Source organism: Xenopus tropicalis, chromosome 9 (genome assembly GCF_000004195.4).
Source record: "Xenopus tropicalis strain Nigerian chromosome 9, UCB_Xtro_10.0, whole genome shotgun sequence".
NCBI classification, from domain to species: Eukaryota; Metazoa; Chordata; class Amphibia; order Anura; family Pipidae; genus Xenopus; species Xenopus tropicalis.
In genome coordinates this window covers 64,867,071-64,887,029 of record NC_030685.2, presented here as the reverse complement: position 1 = coordinate 64,887,029, position 19,959 = coordinate 64,867,071, and the positions used below count along the sequence as shown (strand labels likewise).

The 19,959-nt window shown below is 36.9% G+C and overlaps 1 protein-coding gene across 3 annotated transcripts in view; it reads left to right on the top strand.

Moving 5' to 3' along the window:
* The window catches only part of lnpk (lunapark, ER junction formation factor), a 36,117-nt gene extending 16,694 nt beyond the window's left edge, over positions 1 to 19,423 (top strand). For 2 of the 3 annotated variants that reach the window (XM_012970429.3, XM_012970430.3), the window contains exons 2-13: positions 178 to 247; positions 1,065 to 1,106; positions 1,477 to 1,664; positions 2,995 to 3,053; positions 3,189 to 3,229; positions 8,108 to 8,191; positions 8,399 to 8,450; positions 9,236 to 9,460; positions 13,794 to 13,899; positions 15,693 to 15,763; positions 16,931 to 17,104; positions 18,547 to 19,423. In XM_012970429.3, coding sequence (XP_012825883.2) covers positions 221 to 247; positions 1,065 to 1,106; positions 1,477 to 1,664; positions 2,995 to 3,053; positions 3,189 to 3,229; positions 8,108 to 8,191; positions 8,399 to 8,450; positions 9,236 to 9,460; positions 13,794 to 13,899; positions 15,693 to 15,763; positions 16,931 to 17,104; positions 18,547 to 18,749 — 1,272 coding nt within the window. In that variant the 5' untranslated portion in view covers positions 178 to 220 and the 3' untranslated portion in view covers positions 18,750 to 19,423. Of the gene's footprint in view, positions 1 to 172; positions 248 to 1,064; positions 1,107 to 1,476; positions 1,665 to 2,994; positions 3,054 to 3,188; positions 3,230 to 8,107; positions 8,192 to 8,398; positions 8,451 to 9,235; positions 9,461 to 13,793; positions 13,900 to 15,692; positions 15,764 to 16,930; positions 17,105 to 18,546 lie in introns of those variants that run through there. The other variant, NM_001016474.3, reaches the window with a different exon arrangement.
* Positions 19,424 to 19,959: the final 536 nt, after the last annotated feature.

Here is a 19,959-nt window from a genome sequence, read left to right as displayed (position 1 = left end):
TAATTTAAACATAGTGTATTTCATGTTTGTGTACAAAATGGCAAAGTTAATGTTGAAGATTTTTTTAACCTCCTAACTAATAAATCACACCACAACTCCTAAGTTTAAAGGGGAAATACACTGTACTGTGAACTAAATTTTTGGTAGTTTAAATCATTTTAATCTTTTTACTTGCAGCTGTGACGCCAGCCATACTTTGGTTTCACTTGCAGCTTGAGATATGGGGGCACTTCTAGCCAAGTGGAGGGTAAGTGCAATACTGATTATTACATTTAAGTATTTAAAAGGTCCTTCACAAACAGTGATACAAATGTAGATTATCATTCTTGAGTCTAAAGGTGGCCATACACGGGCCGATTGTAGCTGCCGATTATTGGTCCCTTGGACCGATTCGGCAGCTTAGCAGCCCGTGTAGGGGCAGGAACGAGGGGCCTATCTGACCGATATCTGGCCTGAAATTGGGCAGGTTTAAAGATTTAGTCGGATCGGGGGCCGCATTGGCTCGTTGATGCGGTCCCCGAACTGACTGCCCCATTGCTGCCATTATAATTCGATCGTTTGGCCCTGGGGCCAAACGATCGAATTAGCCTACATGTTCCCCGATATCGCCCACCTGTAGGTGGGGATATCGGGTGAAGATCGCCAAGTGAGCGGATCTTCACGTGTATGGGCACCTTTAAAAGTAGGTCCTTTCATATAAGTCATATGGACCTTGTACAGGAAGACCTGTTGGAGACAGGGTAGTGGAGTGTAGTCCTGACCCTTTTAGCTATATACCTGTTTTCTTATGTTTCTCTTGCCTGTTTTGCTTAACTGTATGCTTCTGCAGACTGTTGGATGTCCAGCAGTCTTAAGCTGGGTCAAAAAGTCCTTGCTTCTGCTGTTCTTTTGATTAAAGAACAGGGCAGATTGTTCCTCTTCATTCACAAGCTGTGAGTGGCATGTGTTCAACCCTAGTCTGTAAATGTTGAAGGACAGAGACTGAGATCAAAGCAGTTTTGACTCTTGATTTTTTTTTCCTGATAATTATTGCTAGTGTGACAGCTTTTCCTTTTAATCAACAGGCAAAGCCCTCTACCGTAGAGGTTCTTGAGAAAATGGAAAAGGTATGTAAAGTGTGTTAAACCTCTTGTCAAACATTATATGCAAATCCTGTATAATTTTCTAAAGATATTATGCTCCTCTTATAAGAGCTTTCTTCAAACAAAAATAACTAAACAGTCCTATTTGAAAAGCACAAGCAATGGCTGCTGCAGCTCATCAACCTCAAACTTGGTTTTTCTGAAACATTTTTAAGGCATTTCTTATCTTAATATAGTAATTATACAGTTTCCTACGACCAAGTTAAAACAGTGTCTTTAAATAGACCATTTATTTCAGATTTATTAAATATCTGCTTTTTTGGTTAAGGATTTTTTTTCTTTTGATCATGTGAGCAGTCTTAAACCTTGGTAATGTATTTGCATATCTTTTCAGGATATTCAGTCTCTGGAAGAATTCCGTGATAAAAATCAAAAACTGCGCAAGATTTGGGTTGCAAGACTGTTCTTTTATTCCACCATTCTTTATATCCTAACAAGTCTGACTGTATATTTATGGTACCTTCCGGACGGCATGACAGCAAGACTCCTCACAATGCTTCTGTTTTTGTCGTTTCCAGTGTTGTAAGTATTTCCATGTCAGAATAAGAAACAAAAATGAGGGGTGTAAGCCCTGCAATATTTCTTTCCTACTTGATAGGAGGTTCAGGAATTGATGCCCCTCATATATGTGCTATCTAGCTATTGCCTAAATGGCATGCTCTTGGAAAGATGAAAATACTGCACAAATACATGTTTAATGTCAGACATAAAAATATATAAGCCCTTGATGGGGGTGACACTGCCTTTTTTTGGCATCCTGTGAAAGCATTAGGATTTTGTACTACTGTGCAACTTGATGTACAGAATACTAAAGCACATGTAAAAATGTACTTCATGCTTCTTAAAGGGGTTGTTTACCTTTGAGTTAACTTTTAGTATGATGTAAGAGTAATATTCTGAGACCATTTGCAACTAGTCTTCATTTTTTATTTGTAGTTTTTTATTTCCCTGTTTGTACAGCAGCTCTGCAGTTTGCAGTTTTCAAACTGCTCCCTGATCACTAAGGTCATTTGGACATTAGAAACTAAATAGCTGATGAAACTCCAATGTCCAAATGACCTTAGTGATCAGGGAGCAGTTTGAATGAGAGGATGGTAAAAATAAAACCAATTGAAAGCTGCAATGAGTTAGATGAAAAAAGGCAAATGGATGAAAAGACCAATTGAAAAGTTGCATAGAATAAGCAGTTTTGTAATATACTAGTAGTTAACTTAAAGGTGAATGGCCCCTTTAATAATGCAAGATAACATTGTATATAGCCAAAAATGGAGGTCAAATGTAAAACAAATGGCACTGATGAGTGCAAACATTTCTGCTTTAAATAGCTACTCTACTTTTTCCCCTTGTGCATTTGCATAATGCAAATATTTATAGCTAGAGTATATTTATAATTTTTTTTCATTTCTTAAGATTTTTGGCAAAGCTTGTAGTCCTGCTAATCACCTCTCATAAGCTTCCTATTGTTTTTATTATCCCTTTACATCCTCCGTTTTCTAGTTTAGAACAAGGGGCAACTTCAAGCATTTTGTGGCTCTGCACATGGGGCCAAAATGCCCAAAATCATTCCCCATCCAATTTAAATGGCAAGCACCTGAAAGAACTGGTACAAGTATTGTTCAGAAACACATTGGTGTCTTTGAGCAACAATAGTCAAGTCTATCAATGGTGCTTTGATTGCCTTTTAAATGGCGGTGCATTATTGAGCATTTTGTAACCCCTCCCACAAAGTAATTTTCATTTTGCCCCAATTTTCATTTGGCTTACAGTTCAGTTTCACAATGCTTTTTCTGTTTTTTATAATACACATGATTTCATTTTAAAAAGTGTTTTCTGTTAACTTTTATAAAAATAGGATATGGTTTGTCAGAACACTACTTATTCTGTGGTTTTCCAGAAGAACTGAAAGAAATAGTAAGTACAGTCTTATTACAACAAATTTCTTGCATGTCCTGTTCAGCTAATATACATGTGCACTTGTAAATTTGCAGTTTTGAGTGACTAGTGAGCGCAGTATTTACATTTTTTTTTTTTCCCCTGCTTTTACAGATGATGCACTGGAACTTTTAAAAACAGAGAAGAAGAAAATAGTAAGTTACAAATAGTGTTTAAGCTGCAATGTTTGCAAAATTATAGAGCTGTAGAAAGATTTAAACCTATGTAAAACCATGTATCGGGTTCATAGAATCTTTCTTTGCAAGAGAACCTCACTGCATGTCATCTGTCATCATGTCACTGCAAATATTACATAGACATCCCTAGTTTGTCCCTGCATCCATAATATGTTGGCATTTCGAAAAATCAAGGCTATAACAGAGCTTGGACATCAAAGTTTTTGGTTTTACTATTAATGTTATCTGAATTGATGAAGGCAAACTATACCCCTGAACAGTGTAGGTCTCTCAAAATATATTCTATAAAACAGCTCATATGTAAAGCCCTGCTTTATCTACATAAACCATTTTCATAAAAAATATTTTAGTATTATGTGATATTGGGTAATCCTAAATAGAAGATTTATAGGTACTAATGGCTGCCCTTAATCATCCTATGCCCTCTTTTACTGCCACACCTCTTCCTGTTTAGAGCTAGAGTTAGAGCTGCATTATTTCTGGTCAGGTGATCCAAGGGAGCTCTCAGACCATCGCAAAATAGTGGCTCAAGGTATAAAAGATGTTAAAGGATAATGTTTACTGATATACCTGTATATGCCAGGTTGGTAAGATTATTTAATCGACCACTTTATATGATATAAACTCTGTTGGTTAAGTATTCATTTGGGGGTGTAGTTTTCCTTTAATACTTCATGGACAATAATGCTGGCTAAATATTTCCCTATGCTGGGCTAATTATCCAGTGTATAGAACGTTTGAATCACACTACAAAGCTGTGATATAAGAAGTTAAGATCAGATTCATTCTAGTTGTCTGAGGCAAGTTTTTGTAGCTTTGTAAATGAGCCTTGGAACCATACATAATTGGAATACAGTTATGTTACTTTGCCAACTCAACACTCCAAACTTAAAATGGTATTAAAACAGATATAAACATACAAGGTGGTGCAGGTGCAGTTTCAGGTAAGCAATTACAATCACTGGAGGGTGCAAAACATTTTTGCACCCTTAGTGATGGTAACTTTCCTTCTACTTTAAGTTCCTAAAATAACATTAGACATTTCTTGAACTGGGATGTTAAATGAATGCTTTTGAAGTAAAAAAAGTAAAAAAAAAATTGCCATAAATGTAAAATGTTCCTTAATTGGCTCAGATGCTAACCAATGCCAGCTGAAGAAATAATTTCTACATGGATCTTAATTTAACTTAAGAGAAGAAATGAAGATATTAAATCCTAATTAATTATCTCATTAATTGTGTATCTAAAAATATATTTAATGGGACCTGAAAATCCTTTGGCTGTTGTGTAAACTGCAATGGTCAGCTTTTAATAATGCGTAGTTAACCTGCTTACACCCAGCTACAAACAAAAATGACATTAGTTCACTCTGCCCTATGAATATCTATATAAAAATCTGTCTGTGAATCTATACACTACTTCTACCACCCTCCCCACTCAGACTCTGGGTAATTTAGTGCCTGCCAATCATTATTTTGAGTGTTATTTGGGATCTAGAAAAGATTTTTAACCTGCTGGAAAAATAAGCTTTAACCTTTAAAGACAAGGCAGCAAGTTTCAGGATTGTTTTCCTCTTATTGAGTTTTCACAGCATTCAGAGTAAGCTAATTGCTTCTGCTAATAAATAATCTAAAATCGATGCTGACAGCAGTTAATTGGCACAGAGACTTTATTCAGCAAAGCGCTTGGCTAACGACCTTCTTTAAATTAATAGCATTAAATGCTATGAGGAAATAAATCTGAGGAATTGCCTGTCATGTGCTGTCATGTCTAATAACTTCCAATAATGATGGCTGATAGATTTTTGCAGATTCCATTATTGAAGTTGCTGCATGTAATTATTCTCCTCATTATATGTAAACAATTAGCAACATTTGGTGTTTCCTCGCAATAAACTTGTTAAATACCAGCGATACATTTCTGTCCTTCTAAAAGCTTGTAATACAATATCTGGGCTAATGAAGCCAATTTTAGGCTTTAGTTCTCATTGATGTTCCCTTGGATTGCTTCTGCTTTGTAGGCATCCTTGACAATATTAGTTCTATTGGCCTATTTGGTTCTCTCCAAAATTCTCTACTCTTGGCTGCCTTTAACGTGTGTAACTACTTAAATAAAACTATACTGTGTTGCTGAACGTCGCCACCTTTTTGCTAAATAAGTTTTAAGCAAATTTTTAAATACTATGGATTGTTGCCAATCCCTTCCCTTTTTTGTACTTACTAGAGTAAACTGTAGTTTGGTTGTCCAGTTTCCTGTACTAAAATGTATAATATGGTAAGCTTGCCTTCTAAAAAATTATCAGCGTCTTTGAGCTTAAATTCTTTATTAAATGGAATCTTAATTTTATAACCAAATCCAAGTAGACTGGCAAAAGTAGAATCTGCGCTACACTAGTTCTAATTATCCATATTAGATGGTGCCAAAGTTCTGCTTTCCTAAACATGCATTTGTGACTTAAACCCCCACACACTTAATGGTTTATATGTGAAACATTGGTTTGGTTTCCTGCCTTATGGTTGCCATAAACAGGTTGATAAAAGCTGCCGACTGCAGTTTGTGTTGTGTGTTATGTGACCCTTAGACGGGCCTTAACAATTTAGTAGGTCCGCCTGAGGGCCCCATAACCAGGCAGGTTCAAAATTCCTGGCTGGACAAGAGCATTAGCTTGTTAATGCATTTCTCAAATGCCTTCTATCCTGGCAATCTGGTTCGACTGTTTGGCCCTTGGGCCAAACAATCAGATTAGCTTGACATTGCCTACCTCAAGGTGGGTCATATCAGGGAAAGATCTTTTTGTTGTATGGCCACTTTTAAGCCTAGAAACTGAAGATTTGAGTGAAATAAATTAGCATGGCTAGCTAAACCCTCTGTAAAATCATAAGCACAAACAAATTTCAAATTTCATTCAAGGAAATTACAAAGTACGCAGCTACTTTTGTGGGCTTCAACATAGACTTCATGGCATGTATATTTTGTAGTTCCTCCAGTTCAGCTTCAGGGTCAGTACCATATTTACTGTAATTCAGTGGTTCTCAACCTTCCTAATGCCGCGACCCTTTAATACAGTTCCTCATGTTGTGGTGACCCCTCCAACCATAAAATTATTCCTAAGACCATCAGAAATATGTGTTTTCCGATGGTCTTAGGCGACTCCTGTGAAGGGGTCGCGACCCACTGGTTGAGAACCACTGCTGTAATTTATTTTCATTCTGGAAATCAAATAGGCATTCTTCCCAGTACCCAGAGTTTGCGGACCCTGGTGCAAGCTGTGCTCTCCTATTAATAAACCACCTACAGCATATTTTTAATATACAATACAGTCACTATATTTTTACCTTTTTTTTTTATTCTGGCATTTTGGTGTATCGATAAGCACAAAAAGTCATTCTTCCCTGTCCACGGGGCTTAGTACTACAATACATCTTTATCTTAAAATACATATTCACTGTAATTGATCTTCAAGCAATCAGGTATATCTAGACCAAATAGGGAGGACTGCAAAAAAAGCCTGTCTCCCCAATATAAACCATCCTAGTGGTTTGGGGAATCCCTGTTGGTAAGATACACACTATCAACAATGAACAAGTATAATCTAGGAGAGCAGATAGGCATTCTTCCCCATGCCAGGGGTTTGGGGAGTGTCCCCTTGGGTTTTGGGAACCCCTGCGGTAAGCTGTGCCCTATTAATAAACATAGTTTACAATACCTATTCATTGACCTTCAAGCTGGCAAACAGTTGTATCTAGAAGAGCAAATAGGCATTTACCAGGTGCATTGGATGCACACGTGTTTTGTTTTTTGATAGAAAGTAACATTGTACTGCAGAAGTAAGGCAAAATAAGTTTTTCTGTTTAAGGGTTGGCTGAATATGTACAACTTGTAAAGCAATGCTTTGAGGTTAGAAAAAAAAAAAAAAACGCTAACTGCAGATACTAGGAAACTACCTGCTGGCTGACACTAACGTTTTATATGCAAAAATGAAACCTTAAATAATCTAGATTAAGGATAAAAGTGTAGCAGTGCAGCTTAACTTTTTCCAAATAAGCTGCCGATTATTCTACATTTAAAGGACTAGATTGTTTGGCAAGTAATGTATCCTTTACAGTAGAATATAAGGAGGTTAAGTCACCGAGGAGCTTTATGACCCATATAAAGGTATATAAGTTTTTAAGTTACTGAGGGGTTCCATGACCTTTTTAAAATAACCTCATATTTTCTAGCAGGTAGTACATTATTTTATAAAATGAGTGACATAAATTACACATTTCAATTGATTATATCACTAAGCATAGTTTATGCCAATTTACAGGATATTCATGACTTTTGTGTATTATAATATTTCATACAAACTGAAGCTTTTGTGCTGTCTGGGTGATATATATATATATATATATATGTATATATATGTATGTGTATATATATATATATATATGTATGTATATGTATGCATATGTATTTATGCAATGTTAACCAAACAGTTAGTCCTCTTTAGCCCGAAGGATGTGGGATCCATGATTTTCAAAAAGCATTTTAAAAATGTAATTTTTAGACCACAGGACCATTTTCTACTTTATTTTAGTGAATCTTAAATGAGCTTGTTCCCGGAGATGGCAGCAGTGTTTCTGGATCATTTTATGTATGGTTTCTTCTTTGCATTGTAGTTTGGATATAGATTGGATTGTAGTGGATATGATCCTCACTACAGAATTGTCTTAGAAACCTTACAATGTGTTAAAGCATATTTTAAGTTTATTTTTTGCCAAACAGATCAGCATACTTAATATACTTATATTAAAATGTATATTCTCAGTTATTGTAAATAAACTCTTTTTACAGCTTGAAGAGGTGATGGAAAAAGAAACCTATAAGGCAGCTAAGCTAATTCTTGAAAGATTTGACCCAGACTCAAGGAAGATAAAGGTAATCTTTTAATCGACCTCTTTTCCCTCTGGACAACCTGTTGTGTGTTAAAACAAAACATGGTACTCAAGGTATTGAGTAAAAATGCAGCTGGACATAATACAAAGCGGTTATATTAAAACTGCAGGTTATAATATAGATCACGTTTGTGTAAACTGACTTTTTTTTTAATTGATTAATTGTGCTAATATCTGTGTTTATTAACAGGAACTTGAGCTTCCTGTTCCTGGACCACCAATAACACCTAGACCAGGCCAAGGTAAATGTTGATGAGCTGTACTGATATTATGTCCACTTAAGATTTTGTTGTAAACCCATGCTACTGGTGTCTTATACACATTTGCACCTAGTGGATGTGGCATTTTGGGCAGCAGTTTATCCACAGCAACCCTCTGTCACATGGTCCCATATTCCTGAGTTGCTTTGTGTACTATACATGCAACTGTATTAAGTGTAGTGTAGCCAAAATTTGTACCAAAGTATGATTGTTAGTTTCTCAGGATTTACCATCTGTGAGGAAACAACGTTTTAAGGACAGGGGCATGTGAAGAGTATCATCTGCTTTCCTCCACCTCCATTTTTCACCCAGGTGGAGAAACTCAAAACTACTTGTGTGCCATTCGCAATACCTGTGAATGGAACTAAGGGCAGGAGCTCCTGTCCCAAGATTTAAAAAAAAAAAATCTGAGTAATGAGTTTCTGGGGTATCTTTTTGGGCATGTTTGCTCCAGTGAAAAAACTTTACAGTTTTTACCTCTTAATTCCTATAGTCATATGAGTGACAACATTCCTAAGTTCTGGTTTTTTGCATTTTTTTTTTTTTCCACCATGTTTTACTGAGATGTCTGGGTTCTTTGCCTGTTATTCACAGGGTTGTTATATTTTCTGTACACTACTGCCTGCAACCTTTTCCCTTCTTATGCTTGTTCTTCCTTTGTGTTTTCCTCACAGCTAGCTTTATAATGTTGCCTGAGCTCTATTACTTTCTTTGAGCCTGGTGTAATGAGTCATTAAATTTCTTATGTACTGTACATGCACTCTCAGATCTGCGCCAAAGGACGGCAGCTCAAAGAAACATAAGTGTGTCCACCCCAGTAAACCCGGGCCAGGAATCTCCGCAAGTTCCAGGACTGTTGGCGGCAACTCCATCTCTTCAAAGAGATACTTCAGCTCCTGGTGGCCCCCCTGAGCGATCTGTTCAGCCAACACCTCAGTCAAACATCTTACAGAGACGCCCTGGATCGCCTGCAACTACAGTATCTGGAATGGGTAAACAGAGCACTTACTGTTATTTACGGTTTATATACTTTTCTCTGGTTACCAATAAACCAGGTAATATTTAGGTGCTATGGAAATGGCATTTCATTTGGAAATAGGAGCGCAGTTATCTGATTAAGCAGGAGTTCCATATTCAATTAGCCATAACTCTTTACAGCTGGCACCTTGTGATACTGAAGCCTATTGCTAGAGCTCGTTTAACTGTTATGGCTTCTTTGTTTAAATGGCAATAAAACTTTGCAGTGTTCTGTAGTCAACAATATATATATAACATACAGTTTTACAGCTCTGGGTTTAAAATAGCTTCAGATTTATATGGATCAGTTATAAAAGCAAACACTTTTTTCTTTTAACAAATACTTGTATTTGTTTTTCAAGATTGCAAGCCAAAAGTACAGTAATGTAATGTTCCTCATAGTTCAAGGAGACATGGAGACAGGGTTTTTCATTTATTCTGTTCCTTTAGGCAATTATAAGTAAAATATAGTGCTGATTTCATTTTGGGCTAAAAATGAATACAATCTTTAAAAATTACCCCTTGGTAATTGGAGCGTCCCATAGATCTGCTATGGTCCTTGTCTGTTTCAAATGAGGGGTGGGAATGTCCTAACAGGTCCTTCCAGAAGCAGTTGGCGTGGGATAGCCAATCACAGCCCTGCATTCACACAAGCAAATACAGGCTTCAGTTCCCCATCATGTCAGCCTAGTTCCTGTCCTACAGTGCAGTATGCCGAGTGCCTGGGAAAGGAGGCAACAAAGTGGAACAGATGGGTGGGGCTAGTGGGGATTTTTGGAGACATTTTCAATAAATCAGCCTGAAACATTACTTTTTAAAGTGCATTCCTTCTATATTTAGATGAGTACAATTCATTGGCTCAATTTTTTTTTTACACCGTATGCCCCTTTTAACTTAAATTTTGGATATTTAAGGCTTTAAAGGGGACCTGTCACCCAGACATCAAAAGCTGTGTAATAAAAGTCCTTTTCAAATTAAACATGAAACCCCAAATACTTTTTTTTTCTTCACCCCATACTCATTATAAAGGCATTTAAAAGTCCTAGCTGTCAATCATACATGGCCCTCCCTGCCTCTATGCGTTCGGCATAGAGACGGAGCTGAAAATTACTTTCACTTTCCATTCAGTACTTCTCCCCCACCCTCTAATTTTGTAGCCAGGGCATGGGCATCAGGTCCCCCATTCTGACACATAAACAAGATTTTGAGGTAATTATTGTGTCCACAAAATGGCACCTGCTTGCTGTAATTGTGTAATTCCAAGGCTGAAGGAAACAAGATTTATATTTAAATAGTGCAAGTGAAGTTTATTTTGCTTGACAAACTCGCTAGAAATAAATTTGGAATTATTTCTTAGGGTGACAGGGCCCCTTTAAAGGTGCATTTCACCAAAAGCAGTGTTTATGGTAAGTCGCCAAGGCAATTGAAGCATTAGAATGGTCACATCAGTTTTAAGTTAGCTGAAAAATGCAATAGAATCAAAAACAAAATAAGTTACTAACTAACCTCTATAACCCCCCTCAAAAAAAATTGCCTGTTGAAAATGCAGAAGTGATTTCATAATGTCTTTTTAACAAGCTGCTTTTGCTCTGTTTCAGAAGTGAGAACCAGTTGTGCAGAAATGTATTTTTAGTAGCAATTAAGCAACTAAGGTTGCTTAAAAGTACAGTACACATAGCACAGGACACCTGAAAACCAAAGTTTGTATTTTTGTTAAACCCTGTAGCACATCAAGTCTATGGACCAGTTATAAAATAACCATAATGTCATCCACCAGCAGTGTGGTTTTTCCTGTCAACTCTCTTGCTTTATGCCGTTTCCAAGATACAGCAGATCAGAGCTGACACACAGTTAAGGTACAGATGAGCAGTAGAATAATTTTTTTTTTTTTTTTCTTTTTTTAAACCAGAATAAAACACTGAATGTTAAGTGCTCACCTCCGCAAAAGCTTTTCTGATTTACCAGCTTTGAAATGGTGTGCACCAAAATCATTTTTTTTTTTTTTAGTGTTTTGGCTCTCTTGCAAGTTAGAAAATGTATACATTTATACTGCATATTCACTGTCCCACGCTTTCCTTCCTTAAAGGGGCAAGCTGTTAGAGGTCATTGTATGCCTGGTTGCTTGCTGTGAGGAGAACAGCTGGAAGGCTTCTCTCTGTCTACCGGATAGCAGATGCCAATTCAGGAAAATATCAGATTATTGTGCTGGCTTTCAAGAACCAATAAAACACTCTATAAATATTTAGGTTTTACTGAAGCAAATGAGTTAACCTGTTGTATACTAAATGAGGGTTTCTTTGTGATCCTCTCTGCCTTATAAACAAATATGGGTTTTTGGCAGAATCAGATATTAGAAGTGGGTTTCATTTTACACTTAAATCAGTGTTTCAAACAATTTCTCAAACTATAAAATGAATTGTTGGAATTTTTTTCTTTTAAACTGGCACAAAAATGTGCAGTATACAGTGGATCTAAAAAGCACATGTTCTGTTTCAGCATTTAATTTGGACCTTGCAGAAAAGAAAATTGTCCTGGTTTCATGTAATAGTGCTTTCGCGTTTGACATTATTTTGTGGGTGGGAAAAAAAAAATTCAATTTTATGGCTTCTTGCTACTGTGCTCCCATATGTTGGAAAATTAATAAGCAGCAGGTATTTGAGTGTATGCCAAGCCTGCAGGAATGACCAGCCATCTTACAATGATTGCTTTTGATGTTTATATTAATTACTGTTGTCCATAACAGCATGAATAGCAAGATACATGGCTGGAGACATTTATGATTATAAAAAGCCATTAATGTACTATAAGAGGAAAAAATTTGTATACATTTGATATCATGTAGGGCTTTCTTTGTTTCCATATCACATTTTTGTTGATTTTGGAGTAGTTTTTACAGCCCACACTTAAGTTTTTGCAAGATTCCATGTAATTGTATGGATGTCACATTAGCTACAGAACTGTTTTAGCATGTGATGCCATTGTTAATGAGTGGAACTTGCTGGGAGTCAGAGCACCAGATAAATGCAGCCTATAAACTCCAAAGGAACTTTGGTTTCCAGTGGCCAAATTATAGGGATGCACCAAATCCACTATTTTTGGGTTCAGTCAAACTCTGAATCCTTCTTAAAGGATTTGTCTGGATACAGGACTGAATCAGAATCCCACTTTACATATGTAAATTAGCATATGGAAGGGTTAAAGTATGCCATGTGCGCAAAGGGAAGTTTTCAACTTCCATGTTTGTGTGACATTTCAAGAATTTGGTCCGAATCCCACTGAAAAGCTGACAAACCCTGGTTTCGGTGCATCCCTGGCAAATATCATGAAAATCATGGAATCCTTGCTTAGCGTTGACAAAAATTGAATCAAGATTTTACATCCTAATATGTGACTTATGTAAAATATTTACTGATATGTATGCCAGTTTGAGAAGGTTCCTATCGTTTACCTTAAACCACCATTTTGTGGTGGTCTGTTTGCTAACTCGACTCTTGACAGCTAGGAAGCAGACTGTATAGGAGTAAAAACATTAGCACCTTGCATGATAGCACGTTTGTGTGTGGAGGTTAAATTTGGGGCACTTGGGATACAACTGCTGGTATGGGTGGGACTTTTCATCTGATGTGCCTTGTACATTTAAAGGAGAAGGAAAGTCATTTTGACATTTTACTGCCAATAGATCCGCCACATCAGTGCCACCTAGAACACTATCTATTCTGTAGAAAACTTTATCATACCTGAGTAAAGAGCCCTAGAGGGTTTTTGTTTCCTTAAGATTGCAGCTGCCATTTTAGGTTGGTCTTTCTAGCTTCCTGCTTGCAGCTCTTGCTTTTATAGCTCAGATCACACATTCCTAAGGGAGGGAGGAGTGAGTTTTATGAATTCTTACGGAGGGGGAGCAGGAGAGAGCAGAGATGCAGACTCTGGCTCCTGGAAAGAAGGAGTTTTCTGAGAGAGGAAGTCAAATACCCTAAGAACATGTTCACAAAAAAGGAGACAATAAATGCTGCTGTCCTCTAACAAAATAAACACAGGATTTCTGTGAGTGCTTATGGCTGTATTTACATAGACCTTTCTGATGAAGCTTACTTAGTTTCTACCTTTCCTTCTCCTTTAAAGCCTTTCATCTGTTTAACAATTGGACAGGAAAACTGATTTCTTAATGCTCATGCTAACCATTTCTTTGCTTTCATGAAAGCAATGTGGAGAATCTTATCTGAATTTTCTACATAGTACAAGAGCCTTAATCTATCAATTAATCATAATAACTTAATCCTGACTATATTCTCATTTGTCTTTATATACTAGCTATTCATCCCCCAGGGCCTCCACTGGCAAGACCAATTCTTCCAAGGGAAAGAGGTGCAATGGATAGAGTTATTGAGTACCTGGTTGGTGATGGTCCACAGAACAGGTAAATATTTCCATTATACTGAATGGATTTAATTATTGCTTGTTTAACTGAAATATTTTCAGCATATATTGCTTTACTTTAAAAAAAAAAAAAAAAAAAAAAAGCACTACTGTGTTCTATTTTTGCTTTGCCCTTAACTGGTTTGCAATGAGCTCTGCAGGGCTCTGAGGGACAACAAATGTAACCATAGAGAAGCTTTTAATTTTTGAAAACCTATATTGAAGAAACTGCTCCCTTCTACACAAATGCTTGATGGCTGTGTGTAAGCAAGATCTAAAGGCCTCCAATGTTTTATTAAGTAAGACCAGATTAAAATGTGTAACTACTAGTGCTATATGGTATTACATTTCATGGGTAATTAATACCTATAATAGCTTTTCTAGATCCATTAGATAAATTGCAGATGTGTTGGCGAAGCAGTCATTAATCTGATCATCATTAAAATTGGAAATGAATGAAATATATAATCATGGTTTTAAAATTAAGGAGTTTTTAATTGTTTCCAAAATATGCTTTTGGGAGATGGGTTGAATGTTTTAATTTTTTATTTATTTTTCTGTTTATCAGAGATACATAGAAATTGGTTTGTCTAGATGGTAATACTGCAAAAATGCATTAGTTAAGATGCACCATAATATTCTTACAGCCATCACAAAACCTGTAGCATACTTTGCACTAGTTATACCTTGGCCTAATTTGTTTTTGCTTTATCTCAACTGTTATCTTTCTCTTTTGTGACTTGATCATCCAAAGGCATCTCCAACAAACAATGTAAATAGGCTTTTTCTGTGGGACATTTGCTCTGCACCTGCACTGAGCCTCAAAATTAGCCCTGACCCTGGTACAGTTGATCAAATATAAGTATCTGGAGAACTTTTAACTTTTTATTACTTTTGCTGCTGGTTTCCTTTAAATGTAAACTGTAAGAGGCCCTATATAGTCAGGGTCAGGTATCCATGAAATACCCCCAAAATGTTCAAGAGTTGAGTAGAAAAGCCCTGATGCCCTAACTGTTCAGGTGGTTCATAGGTACCATGTGGAAGTAGTTGGGTAGGCCATGGCTGGCTAAAAAAAATGCACCGTCAATTTTGCTGACTAGTGCCACTTCCTCTTCACGGGTCCATCCCAACCTGAAATAATGATGTCACTTTCGTCTTGTAGGTGGTGGGGCAACACAAAAGCACATATATTCAGGCAGATTCGGGTATAATGGGGTCTATAAATCTAGGAACCTCTGTCATTAAAAACCACAAAAATGCAAAATTATTTAGATTACCTGTACCTTCTTAAAGGAGAAGGAAAGGCTAGTAAAGAGTTAATCTCAAGCTGCAGGCATACCTTCAGTTGTCTTAATAGTGCCCTTAAGTTTCTCTATATTTCACCTGTTCAGATGATCAGAAGCCAAACAGGAAGAAAAAAATGCTGTGCTGTGTAAAGAAAGTTCCCATAATGCCTCACTCCTGCACAGGCACCCAGAAATAGTGAACATGCTCAGTTTGTAAGACTGAGTCAGCTTCCTGCTGATTGGCTCAGATCCACATTCCTAAGGGGGTGGAGTGAGTTCTTAGCATTCTTGAGGGAGGGGGGAGCAGGAGAGAGGAGATAGCAGAAAGCAGCGTGTCTCTAGCACAGGAATTAGACACAACAAATCTCTTTTTCAGAGACGTCAGTGCAGCGTTTCTGTGAGTGCTTATGGCTGTATTTACATAGACCTTTCTGATAAAGCTTACTTTTTACCTTTCTTTCTCCTATAAAATAGTAATGGGTGGAACACTTCTATTTGTTTCTTTAAGGTATGCCCTAATATGTCAGCAGTGCTTTTCCCACAATGGAATGGCCCTTAAAGAAGAATTTGAATATGTTGGTAAGCAAAATCTGTTTCTCCATTATACAATTTATGTAGAAAGAGCGCAAACTTTGTAGTTGATCAAAATCAGGTGGCTTTAGCACTTACATCTATACTTCTTGTTGTGGGTTCTTTTACATTTCAGTTCTGCAGCTATCCATATAAAAATCTATCTGTGCTGCCAAGGTATGTTGGTGCCTTCTAGTTTTGCCAATAGTAATATTTCTTGTTGACCAAGTATTTACTCAAAAGTTTCTTGTAAACGATTTATCTTGTAACTACAGTGATTTAAATAAAAGATGCATCAAAGAGCCTCTGAACAGAGAAGAAAAATATTGCCAGAAAATAAATCTGCTTTGTTTACATGGTATTAGGCATTCTGTCATACACATGATTTAAAATCAAAGTACAGGTATTGGACCTGTTATCCAGAATGCTTGGGACCAAGGGTATTCTGGATAAGGAGTCTTTCCATAGATTAAATAAATTAAAAATTCTTAGTCTCTGCAGGAAAAACTCTGGTTTATTAGTGAAGCCAAGCTGGACTGCATATGAATGCCAGTCGGTTGGCTGTTCATCTTACCTGGCCGTACCATTAGTCTTCATATAAACTCTTCAAAATAAATACTTGCTAATCCAGCATTTACTGTTATACTGTTGTCAAGTGCAAACCAATCGGGATTTAAATGTTCCTCTCATATGACTTTCTGCCACTTCCAGGCTCAGTCTGCTGCAACAACCATTTCTCCCCATTTCCTACCGTTTCTTCTATATCCACTCCATGTACGGGAGAACTACTGTAGCTTTAACTGCCCCACTGCTGTGGATGTAATAGCAGTGTGTTGAATGATTACAACAGAAAATGAGTGTTTTCCTAATTGTATATTTTTAACTTATACTGAAGGCACAAAGCTAATTATATATTTGTCTAGTCAGTTGGATAGGATTTATGGTCAGTGTGGCTAAAACAATTGTTTAGTATCCCTGACTTGACTTGCTTGTCCTTTGGGAAACTCCTTATTTACAAAATAGCTACTAGGATAAATACTCTTGTGTCTACCTTTTTAGGTTCTGTCAGGTGGCTTAACTTATAGGCCAAGTGTCGTCCTCCCCTACCCCTGTTCTTTTAGTATTCTTTACTAGTTATTTTCAGTAATATTTTTTTAATAAAAATGTATACTTCAGCTTTTAGATGTGCCTACTGCTATTTCCTCAATCCTGCTAGAAAGACACGTCCACAGGCACCACGGCTTCAAGAAATCAATTTTGACAGGCAAAGGCAAAGGACCGACTCTCAAGGCTCTGTGAGTTCTGTGCAGCCCCCTGCTGCAGAACAGCTGGAAAACCCACAGTCTCCAGGTACATTTCAGATGAAGAACTGATCAGTATTCTCTGAATTCTCCAGGATAAAAGACGATCAATAATTAAACTGCAGTTTGTCTTTTTTTTTTTTTTTTGTCTCAATTTAATTAAACTTTGTGTTTGCCATGTACTGTGTACTGCGAAGTAAAAATCAGTCAGGTGATATGGGTGCTTTTGGGTGGTCCATGGTTAGTAAGGAAACAGGTGTGAAATTAGCTCTGAACAGTGTGGTTCCATCATTGGGAATATGCAGTATTTGCTTTGGAATGTGTAGTGGGATTTGTGAAGGGATATCAAACATTGACAACAAATGTAGAGTAAACAGCACAGGAGCTAATGGGTCTGTTAGATGAAGAAACAGATTCTAAGATCCATGGTAGTAAAAGGGTTTGCTTTATATCCAGAATTACTGAAAAGCAGATTCTAGCCAATGCTTGTTGCACATTTTTTTTGTCACTCCTATTTAAAATAAATCTAGGCAAAGATATAATTACATTTTGCAAAACTTGCATATTGAGCTTTTTTGTCATATTGAGATTGTCATTTGCCATTTACTACTAGAAGAACTACTACTCCATGTCTTCTAGGTCTCCTAGCTAGTTAAATGAATGAGGATTTAGGCTGCTGCAGCATGTTGTATTGACCTACAGTAGGTATTTATGTGAATATCGGAAAGATGAATATCAGGGCCTCATGCAATGAAAAACAATTTAAAGTTGAATCCTCACTCGGCTAAGCTGCCTTTAGGATTTCAAGCTATAAACACTTGAAGACCAATTACAGTCACTTAGATTATATTCTGCAATATACCGTACCCTTTAATTCCTAATCAAGAGCAACGAATATATGTTGTGTGGTATTTTTATACAGATGACCTACATCAAATGACTTAGATGTAGCTTGTGCAGGCCAAATAAAATGCATGTTCTGATTAGCCACACTGGTACCTACTACCAATAGTAGGTACCAGTGTATATAACAATGCAGTTGTATTTTTTTTTTTTTTTTTAGAATTATTTGATATTTAAAACTGTCTCTAAAAATATCTGCCTGTTTGCGATCTGATCTTTTTTTGATGTTGCTGAATTAAGGCTGTTACATTCTGCAGTCTCTCGGGATGGTTTCTGTTGGTGCTCAGGTATCTATAAACTGGACAACACTCGGCACATGAAGAGTGTTACAGGAGCTGGGAAGCAGTGTAAGCTTCAGTGTTGGCAGATTGCTTGCTTATGTATATGCAGCACTGGCTGCTCAATCCTCTTTAGCACCAGTATACCAACTGAAAATTGTCTTGCTAACTTCTGTGTCCTGCTAAGCAGCTATAGGCCAGTTGTGCAAGCTTGGCAACATGTGCGTTTTAAGCCTAAACACTTGTTTTATTGTGAGTTTTTAGTTGACACAATGGTCTCTCTGTAATTTATTTCACGTTCTGTTTATAGAGGCAATGGAAGAGGATTCACCTGCACAGGCAGAGGAACAAGCAATAGAAGAGGACTCTACATGCAGTGAACAGCAGTGGGAAGAAGCGCCTGATGATAGCGAGAAAGACCCATCGCCAGTTGCTGAATTAAATCCTTCGGAATCAAATCCTTCCCCTCCTGCAGCCAATGAAACTGAAGAATCTTTTATGGAAACAGAATAAATGTGTCTCCATTAGCTCATGGCAGCTTTATTCTTACAGGCTTGTGCTCTTATGGAACTTCCTACAGAAAAGTTGTGTCTAAAGCTGGTGAACAGAATGTTGCGCCGTATTATAAGCCTGCAGCTAATACAGCACTGGGGAATGTATAACTGGTATTTCTTGACTAGGCCTAATAGCTTTTGGGTCTATTCCTAAGCTTGGAAGAAATAAATGCATTTTATGTTAGGTTTTTAACATTATTTCAAAATTATTTATTTTATGTTGATATGAAAAGATTATGTAGATTGGGTAATATCAGTTGTACCCGGGAACTGCTTACAGATTCTCAATCTGTCCTTTATCTGATTGGACCACCGTCTGTACTCCAAGGGTCTTTAAACCTCACAGAAAGCAATATGGAACATAGCACTTGTTTTATTTTGTTTTAGCTTTTATTTATAACAAATGGAGTTCACATGCACACTGTTGCCGTACAGCAAATTACTTTGAATGGCCACACATAAATGTTTGTATGAAATGCAGCTCATGTTTACATAAAATAACATAGGAAGAACTTTGTATTGTCTTTCAATGCTGAATGATATTTATAGCTGTCCAGTGATGGTACATGCACCAACTCTAATGCCTTTTGAGTGTATATATTTTGTAAAGTAAAATAAAGATAATTAAGAAAACTGGGTTTAATCCTATGATTATAATGGTATGACACACTTTTGAATACCTGGAACATGTAAAAAAAAGCTAAGTTGGGGGGAGTACAAATATACCTTCTGATAAATATGCTCCTAAACACCCTTTACAAATGAATATACAGTTTTGAAATTTCACTATGAGCTCTATATTGCCTATTGCTAAATATGCCCCTAAGAATAACATGACGCCAGGTGTCTGGCTACCTGTACGAATGGCAAAGATCAAAATGCATGGAAGCATGGGGAGTCATGGGGTTAGCAAAAGTTAGAAAAATTTAGAAAACTCAAATGTAAAAACTTGCATTTCAAAACTCAACTTCAGTAAAATCACATTCTCTCCTTTTTCAACAAGTCTGCTAAATTTAGAATGTCTCAAACTCAAATTAAAAAAAAAAAAATCTTGAGTTTCGCTAATACAACTCCCATTGACCTCTACATGAATTTACCAGCATTTGGATTCCAGATTTCAGGATTTTTTTTGCGCGTGGAAACTAAAAAAATGTGAGACCCACACTGAC